Source organism: Nestor notabilis, unplaced genomic scaffold (assembly GCF_000696875.1).
Source record: "Nestor notabilis isolate BGI_N333 unplaced genomic scaffold, ASM69687v1 scaffold13752, whole genome shotgun sequence".
Lineage (NCBI taxonomy): Eukaryota > Metazoa > Chordata > Aves > Psittaciformes > Psittacidae > Nestor > Nestor notabilis.
Window position 1 is genome coordinate 14,874 of NW_009919805.1, and position 9,004 is coordinate 23,877.

General features: G+C 55.4%; 1 protein-coding gene across 1 annotated transcript in view; it reads left to right on the forward strand.

The window, feature by feature from the left end:
• ELMO3 (engulfment and cell motility 3) overlaps nucleotides 1–7,252 on the forward strand; it is a 7,548-nt gene extending 296 nt beyond the window's left edge. Inside the window, 18 exon segments of the mRNA XM_010010397.1 lie at nucleotides 1–60; nucleotides 135–185; nucleotides 593–762; nucleotides 1,615–1,714; nucleotides 1,819–1,970; nucleotides 2,756–2,834; nucleotides 3,273–3,323; nucleotides 3,594–3,716; nucleotides 3,894–4,025; nucleotides 4,274–4,378; nucleotides 4,857–4,965; nucleotides 5,187–5,323; nucleotides 5,421–5,584; nucleotides 5,702–5,814; nucleotides 6,049–6,153; nucleotides 6,454–6,536; nucleotides 6,799–6,879; nucleotides 7,030–7,252. The exon segment at nucleotides 1–60 is cut by the window's left edge and continues 3 nt beyond it. Coding sequence (XP_010008699.1) covers nucleotides 1–60; nucleotides 135–185; nucleotides 593–762; nucleotides 1,615–1,714; nucleotides 1,819–1,970; nucleotides 2,756–2,834; nucleotides 3,273–3,323; nucleotides 3,594–3,716; nucleotides 3,894–4,025; nucleotides 4,274–4,378; nucleotides 4,857–4,965; nucleotides 5,187–5,323; nucleotides 5,421–5,584; nucleotides 5,702–5,814; nucleotides 6,049–6,153; nucleotides 6,454–6,536; nucleotides 6,799–6,879; nucleotides 7,030–7,242 — 2,028 coding nt within the window. The 3' untranslated portion in view covers nucleotides 7,243–7,252.
• Nucleotides 7,253–9,004: the final 1,752 nt, after the last annotated feature.

Genomic DNA, 9,004 nt, shown 5'->3' on the forward strand with positions numbered 1-9,004 from the left:
AATGCTGAGCACTATGCGCTGCAGTACGTGGATGGGCGCCAGACCTACATCACTGAGTCGGTGAGACACTCTCCGCCTGCCCCGGCACCGCAGCTATGGCACTCGCTATCTCATCGATGCCTTTCTCCTCACAGAACCGCGGGGACATCAAGAACGGGAGCATTTTACAGCTGACCACCTCCCCGGTACATTCCTCTGCCCTTCCGTCTCCTTCTCTGCTGTGTGCTCTGGTGGGAGGTCCTTCCTGTGACTTCTGGCTGCTCATGGTGCCCTAGACCCAGGAGAAGTAACATGGGAAGGAGACCTGTCTCAACCTTCATTCTTCCTCAGCGGAGCCTGGGGGAGTTTGAAGAGAAACTAAATCATTTTGAGATGCTTTGTGCTTTGGACGTGTGGGCCAACTCAAGTGTTCCTTCCTCAGCTCTTCCTGGTCTCTGATCTGGTGGCTCTCTCTCTTGGTCCAAATCCTCACCAGGGCTTCCAAGTCCTCACCAGGGCTGCTATAGCTTAAACCTCCTTCTAAAACTTGTGCTTAAGCTCTTCCAGCCTTCTCCAAGCTTCTCGCTGTCTTGATTCTTTCCTGCCTGGTTAGGACCAAGAAGCAGAGCGGTTGTACAGTGGGATCCAGAGCAACAACTCAGATGTGAAGACTGACTCACTGAAGAAGCTTGCAAGCCTCTCCCAGGACGTGACCTTTGCTCAGGAGTTCATCAACAGGAATGGCTTGAAACAAATCTTCTATATAGTGGAAGAAGGGAATGAGTGAGTATCAGAAGAAGACTTCCCTTGCAGTTCTTGACTTTTCTTCTCCCATGGTAATTCTGCATGAGCTCTAAGCTGGGCATTGGAGCCGTCTCTGTTCATGTTCTTGGCTTGTTGCTGGTGCTGTGGCATAAAAGGCAGTGCTGGTTGCAGGGCACTTGGCTCTGCAGGCTCCTTGCCTGCAGGTATGTGGCTGTGTTCTCTCATGCTGGCAGCTGGTAGAACATCCCCATGGGTCTGTGGACCTCACTCCTTGCGAATGTGCCCTAACTTGAACCTTCCATCCCTTCACCAGTTGAGTCATCTGCAACCTCGTGGGTTGTGCTACCAGGAAGCCTCCTGTGATGATCCTAGCTTCCACTGCTGTTATTCTGCCTTCCAAATAATTCCTCTGTCCCAAGGTTTTAGCTGTGAGAGATCTGCAGGCAACTCGAGAAACCCCTGCCTGCCAAATACTGGTGTCTGCTTGACTTCCAGGATGTGATGGTGCATCTCCTCTGAGCTCCTGTCTCACAGAAGATGTGGCCTCTAAATCCAGGCAGCACAGCACATGTTTTGTGGAAGCAGGGGGAGGGATTTGGGTGATTTGGTTTTCCTGAGGGCTTGTCTGCAGTATGGGGATAACGCAGCTTTACAGAAACTGTTGAACTTCCCCTGCCTCAACTTCATGACATGATTAAGCGAGAGCTCCATTTCTCAACCAACAGTGGCTCTTTCCTTTTTTCTTCTGCTCGCTGCTTCTCCATCTGTTTCTAATATAGCCACCAACATGCAACTGGACTCCCATCTTATGGTGGTGACTGTGGGGTGTCTGGAGCCACCCTCACCGTGTTTGCTCATCTGTCTTTCCAGTATAGGGGAGATGCTGGCTCACACCCTGAAGGCCTTCATGGAGCTGATGGAGCATGATTTTGTTTCCTGGGAGACTCTTAGTGCAGCCTTTATTAAGAAGGTAAGTGTCTTCTGCAGACTCCACAGCCTGTGCCCTTGGGATTTCTTGTTGCCCTCGTCACCCAGGCTCAGCATGCTGTTGACAAATGGTTTTGTGTCTCATAGATAGTGAGTTACGTCAATATGAGTGTAGTGGATGCATCCATCCAGCAGCTCTCCTTGTCTATCTTGGAGAACATGGTACCTACCAGTCGCCTCCTCTTTGAGCTAGTCAAAAAAGAAGTGACACTGGATCGTCTTCTCGCCCACCTGCAGGTGTAAGTGGAGAGATCACAAGATCACAGCACCATTTATCCCCATCCCAAAGATGGTGGGGATGAGGTGGGGGGGGATTTCTTTGGGTCTTTCTGATTGTCTCTGGCACAAGGTTATACTGTCCCTTCCTCAACAACTTGTGGGTGGGTAGCCTGTCCTGTCCCTGATGATGGGGAAGGGATGGACTGTCCTGAAACCATCATGTTTCCAGGGCAGATTCCTTCATTCATGGCCTGTTCCATTCAGATATTTCAGTTCTTGAGGTGACTGCTGTTGCTCTGGCGCTGGCTCTTCCTTCCCTTTCCCTGGTGTATTTAGGAGCAGGAGTGAACACCCTGTGACTCAGATGGTGGTGCTGTACTGAAAAGTTTGTTAAATCCCTCAGCTAAGGCGGCTTCTTTGCTCCCTCATCCTCCTCATATCTCTGCATCTCTTCAGTTTGGAGTTGTTTGGTTTAATCCTAGAAAATGGAGAGGCTCATGTCCAGGGCTCCTGCCAGGCAGGAGTCTGCTGCTTGCCCTAGGTTTTCCTGCTGCTCCAAAATGCTGCACCCATGAGTGTGAGCAGAGCAGTATCTGCCCCACCCATGGGTGCTCTGCACCCTCAGCTGTATGCACCATCTCACCCTTGGCCCTACTGTCATCAGCTGCTCACTCATGGCTCTGGCCTCCCTGCATCCCCCAGCTCCATGCAGTGGGGTCTGGCAGTGAGGTGGGGAAAGGATTCTGCCTTGGGAAGCACAAGACCATGCTCAGAGCTGGTGACTCTCCTCCTCCTCCTCCTGCAGGACAAATGTCCAGCTGCAGCTGAAGGCGATGGCCCTGCTCACTGCGCTGCTGCTGGCTGCAACCGATGCTGAGCGGCGGGTAAGGGATGAGGCAGGAGACAGGACCAGATGGTGGCAGAGTTGGTGACAGTGCCCCATGATGGGCTTTTAGGCAGCTGGGTTCTGTGCAGCAGTGTTTGTGCTCTCTGGGATGGTGGGAGGTTTAAAGTCAGCGTCCTCACTCTGCCTCTTGTCCTTGACCGACACAACCTGCCCTGGCAGCCTGGTGGGCCAGGATCTGTTTGAGCCCAATTGAGGTAGGCTAGTCCTGGCTGCCAGGGCAGTGGGAGCTAGGGACAGGTCTCCTGCTCACCAGTGTCACTCCAAAGACTGCTGGTTCTTTTCTGTCCCCAACATGGCTGTAGCCCAAAGCCAGGCATAGTAGGGAAGTGAGTCTGCAGAGGGAACAGTGGCTTTTCTCAGGGGAAATGGTGGTGTGCTGAGCTGGGGAGCATCTCACAGCTTCATCCCTTCCTAGGACATGATGGAGTACCTGAGGGGGAAGAACATCAGGCAGTTTATCCACAAGGTGAGGAGCTGGGGTTGTGCAAGGGTCTGCTCTGTGCTTCATCTTCTTGTCCTTCCTCCCCAGCCTTTGGTTACAGTGCCTGGTTGAGTTGCCTGTGTGCCTCACACCCCTTCCTTGATGTCTTCCTTGATGGGTGCTGCTGCATTTACACCCCTGCGCCCAGAGTTGCACCCCTTGGCAGAACCTGACGGGCTTTGGCTGTTGGGCCCTGGGCTTGGAGGAACTGGAAGCAATTCCTGGGGGAACCTTCTCACTCACAGTCTCCTGTAGAACATCATCCACAGCTCCGAGCCACTGGGGGACGAGATGGCCCATTACCTGTACGTGCTGCAGTCTGTCAGCCTCAACCTGTGCGAGCGCCGTATGAGGACCTCCATGGACCCCTACTCACAGGTCTGGGAGTGTTCTCCTTGTGAGTGTGGCCCTGGTATTCTCCACCTCTGGAAGTAGAGGCGGGTGAAGGTTTGCCTTTGTGTGAACCCAACACATTTGATTTCACTGTCAGTTTGTCCTGGGAGAACATGCTTGTGTGAGGCTCTGCAGCATCGCTCCTCCCCACTCTTCCCCCAGGAACAACGGGACCTTCTCCAGTCGCTGCGTCAAACTGCCTTTGAGTCAGAGAGTGAGACAGCTGCCAGCAGCTTCAGCACCGAGCGCCGGCGATCCCTGTGTGCCAAGGAGTTCCGCAAGCTGGGCTTCATGGTGTGTCCCCTTACATCCCCTCCCCAGCCCTGTGCTCTGCAGAACCTTCTGATGGCTCCCCTAAGCCTCGTGTCCCTGCTGGTGTGATGGGCCTCCATGCGGCACCATCCTCTGCTCCCTTGGTACTCCTAAAGAGCAAGTGCTGCAGAACTGCCAGAACTCAAAAGGCAAACTCCATGGCTGCGTTGGGAGGACTCTGCTGCTCTAAGAAAGCAGCTGCTAAATTGCATCTTTCTGTGTCTTCCTAGAACAACAGCAACCCAGCAGAGGACCTCCGCCGTGCCCCACCGGGTCTCCTTGCCCTTGACAACATGGTGTATTTCTCCAGGCACACCCCTAATGCCTATAGCAGGGTGTGTACTCTCTCCTGAAGAACTCTCTGGTGGAGAGGTGCTGGTAGATCTCCTCCTTCTTTTCCTTTCCCTGTGACCAGTCCTTGGCTAAAGGCAAGCAAGGATGTCCCTTTTGGGCAAGTGTCCTACTGCTGCCCTGTTTCAGATGGAGCCAAGTCCTTCCTGTGGGTAGGAGCAGCCATTTGAGGCTGGTGGCACTGATGGATCCCCATACGTTTTTTTTTAGTTTCCAGGCCTTGTTCATGTCTGATTAGACCAGGACAAGTTGGTGGAAACTAGCCATCAGCCACAAAACTAGCTGCCATCCACTTTGCCTGTGATCAGCTCCCACACTGCAGCAGGGGATGGGGATGGATTTTGGGGAGAGCTAACTACTTCTGTTAGGAATGGCTTAACCCTGGGGGACAGCTTGATTAGGAAGTTCAGGAGGAGCACCACTGTTGGGGCTGCCCTCTGAGTCCACTGCCCTCTCCTCCAGTTTGTCCTCGAGAACAGCAGCCGGGAAGACAAACATGAGTGTCCCTTTGCTCGAAGCAGCATCCAGCTCACCCTGATCCTCTGTGAGATCTTGCACATTGGAGAGCCGTGTATGTATGCATCTTGCCTTACCCTTCTCCCTGCCCTGCTGCCTGCTGGTTGGCAGGAGTGGGGACAAGCTGCCAGGGCAGGGGGCTGTGAACACAGGGCCACCAGGCACTGGTGTGGCTGACAGCAGGGAAGGGGGCTGGGAAATGTCCAGGTTCTCCTGGACACTGAAGTCCCCTGGAAAAACTGGGGAGTCTGGCATCATCTGTCCTTCTCACCACAGGCTCAGAGACAGCTCAGGCCTTTTACCCTATGTTCTTCGGGCAGGATCATTTCTTTGAAGAGCTTTTCTGCATCTGCATTCAACTAGTGAACAAGACCTGGAAGGAGATGCGTGCTACCCAGGAGGACTTTGACAAGGTGTGAGGGAACACGGGGACCAGGGATGGGAACTGTGCACCAATTCAGGGGCTCTGGGGAGCATCACCAGACTGCAGGTGACATATTGGCCCCATAGGTGCTGCAGGTAGTGCGGGAGCAGATCACCAGGACCCTGTCCCTCAAGCCCACTTCCCTGGAGCTGTTCAAGATCAGAGTGAATGCGCTGAACTACAGCGAGATCCTGAAGTTGCGGCAGACAGAGCGGCTGCACCAGGAGGAGACGCTGGCTGTGCCCGTGCTGTGAGTGAGCTGCAGGCAGGGATGGGGCCTCTGGGGACAGATGCTGTGGGGTGGCTGAGGATGTCAGCAAGTGCCTGGTGGAGCTGCTGTACTACTCTTCTCTGGTTCCCACCCCAGGGAGCTGCGTGAGAGGCTGAAGCCAGAGCTACTGGAGCTAGTCCGACAGCAGCGCCTGCTGCACCTCTGTGAGGGCACCCTCTTCCGCAAGATCAGCAGCCGCCGCAGGCAGGGTGAGTGCAGCCCTCTGCTCCTGGATGGGGGTCCTGGAAGGGATAAAGGCTTGTCTCCACGTTCCCTGCCACTGGGGATGAATCTGCACAATTAATCTGTGGGGAGTAGTGTGCCTGGTTGCCCGGATGGCTGGTGTGGGATAACCCACAGGGTGGGACCAAGTGGTGTGTCCACCCAGGAAGGGGACACAATGGGGAGAGGCTGAGCACTTCCCGATGGCCTTTCTGCTGCAGACAAGCTCTGGTACTGCCGCCTGTCACCCAACCACAAGGTGCTGCACTATGGGGATGTGGAGGAGGGGGTGCACTCTCCCCCCATCGAGAGCCTGCCAGAGAAAAGTAGGTGATGGAGAGGAGAGGGTGGGAAGGAGGGAGGGAGCCCTCTGCCCACCTGAGCTGTGAAATGCTGGGGATGCCTTAATGTGGGAGTTGCCCCTCTGCATGGCTACTGCCGCCTGGCCTACTGCCTGCCTGCTCGTGTGGGCTGGCTCTCCAAAGGAGCTTTATGAAGCCTCCTTCCCAACCCCAAGGTGTGGATGGCTGTGAGCCCCCATACTTGACTCTGCTGGGCTCTGTGCCCCTGTGACCTGGGGAAAAGGAGAGGAGAGCAGGCACTGAGAGCTCCTCTGCTTGCCCCAGTTCCTATTGTGGACATGAAGATGCTGCTCGTGGGGAAGGAGTGTCCACACACAAAGGAGAAGAGCTCTGGGAAGCAGAACAAGGTCAGCACCTCCCACCACACCTTGGTTCTGCACAGGGGACCCAGTGCGCTGCCCTCCCCATCTGGTGATGGGTTTTGGTGGTGGGTGGACGGTGTCAGGTTGGGTGGTTTCCTGGAGGATGCCTGGCTTTTGATGTGTCTTGAGACTGGGCACCTCTTGGGTCTTCTGAGGTGCAGAGGAGGAGGCTGGGAGGCAGCTCCTGCTCTGAACCCTGCTGGGGCTGGAAAGAGCCCAGCTGAGAAGCCATGTAACACCTATGCAGGATGTTCTGGAGCTGGCCTTCTCCATTGTGTATGACATGGAGGAATACTGCCTCAACTTCATTGCCCCAACCCGGTATGAGGTGAGCTCCATGGGCCCACTGCGGCCAGTTGTCCCTGCCAGGTGACAGCAGGCAAGGGAGTTGCATATGTGTGGCCCTGGGGAGGGAGCCACAGGAGATGAGAGGTGGTCTGTTGAGCTGCTACCAGAGGCGCCTGTGCTATTTCCCCAGTTCTGCCTCTGGACAGATGGGCTGAATGTGCTCCTGGGCAAGGAGATGACGAGTGAACGAACACAGACGGACCTTGATGTATTGCTCTCCATGGAGCTCAAACTGCGGCTCCTGGACCTGGAGAACATCAGCATCCCTGACGCCCCCCCTCCCATCCCAAAGGCCCCCAGCAACTTAAACTTCTGCTATGACTTCAGCCACACAGAGCAGTGAGTTCCTCCCTGTGCCCAGTTTCCCCCTATGATCCCCAAAATCAACCCCCTTCCCCCAGGCTCTGCCCCTCATCTCCAGTCCAAAGGGACATGACCAGGCGCTGGCTGGGGTCTTGGGCACATGCTGCCTGCACCTTGCCTATACTGGGATGAACTGCCCGCCCTTCCCTGCCCGTGTCTTGCCCTCCTGCAGCATCACAGGGATGAGCCACCGAGCATCAGGTTCTTGTTCAAGGTGGGGTGACCTGTCTGCTTTGCCCTCCTGTCACACACAAGACTATATACTTTGCAGGCAGCTGAACCCCTTTGTGGTGGTGCTGACCCCTACCACTGCCAGGCTTTGGGCAGACAGGGCAAAGATGGGGCTGGAATAAAGGTACTGGCAGCCCTGGGACAGCTGGAAGGGGGGCAGCACTACAAAGGTACGAATCTGCACTGTCTGACTCTCCCCATGAGTGCAGGGGATCCTCTCTTGACAAAAAAGTGATTAGAAAAAGGATAAATGCCCCTTTCCCCTCAGTTTGGTGAGCAGATGTCACGTCCAGAGCACCATGTGCCTGCCCAGCCAGGCCCCTCCTGCACTTGAAATGGTTTTTCACTGAGCCCTGTGTGCTCCCATTCCTGGAAGGGGGGATCTTTGGGGTACAAGCTCCCTCTCCCCAGCACCATTTCAGCTGGACAGGGGCTCGCTGCCACCATGCCTGGTGCAAGGAGGAGGCCTAAGTCTATCCTCGCTGCCTGGCGCTGCGGCCTTGTGCCAGTAGTGGTGCCTTCCCCCGCCCTGGGCGGATACTTGCACACTTCAGCTATGCTGCTGCACTACTGCACCATGACAAGCTACCTCCCGCCATGGTGCCCCGCACCTCCTCGTGCCTACGGCTTCTTCAGGGGTGCTGCGGTCACAGTGGCTGCTGCAGGGCACTGAGGCTCGGCTGTGCCTCTGCTCCCCACATGCTGGGACAATAAACAATTGTGGAGAACACACAGCCATGTTCTTGCCACAGGTTGGGGGTAGGGCTCACGCAAAAAGTGATCCTGGTGATGCTGCCCCTCTGCTCTGCTGTCGTGAGACCCCACTTGGAGCACTGTGTACAGTTCTGGTGTCCCCAGTGTAGGAAGGATATGGAGCTGCTGGACCAAGTCCAGAGGATGCCACGGGGATGATCAGGGGCTGGAGCACCTCCTCTATGAAGACAGGCTGAGAAAGTTGGGGCTGTTCAGCCTGGAGAAGAGAAACTGCGTGGAGACCTCAGATTCATCCTGGAGAAGAGAAACTGCGTGGAGACCTCAGAGCAGCCTTCCAGTATCTAAAGGGGGATACTGGGGTATCCCAGTACAAGGGATACAAGGATGCTGGGGAGGGACTCTTAATGAAGGACTGGAGTGATAGGACAAGGGGTGATGGGTTTAAACTGAAACACGGGAGGTTTAGGTTGGATATAAGAAAGAAGTTCTTCCCTATGAGGGTGGTAAGGTGCTGGCACAGGTTGCCCAGAGAAACTGTGGCTGCCTCATCCCCGGCAGTGTTCAAGGCCAGGTTGGACACAGGGGCTTGGAGCAACCTGCTCTAGTGGAAGGGGGCCCCGCCCGTGGCAGGGGTTGGAGCTGGGGGAGCTTTAAGGACCCTTCCAACACAAAGCAGCTTCTATGAAAAGGGTCAAAGCGGGCACAAGCAGGATGGTGGTGTGGGAGCTGCAGCACTGGGTATGAAGGCTGGAGGAGAGCTGGCAGGTTCCTGATGCTGAGGTGCATGCATGTTGTTC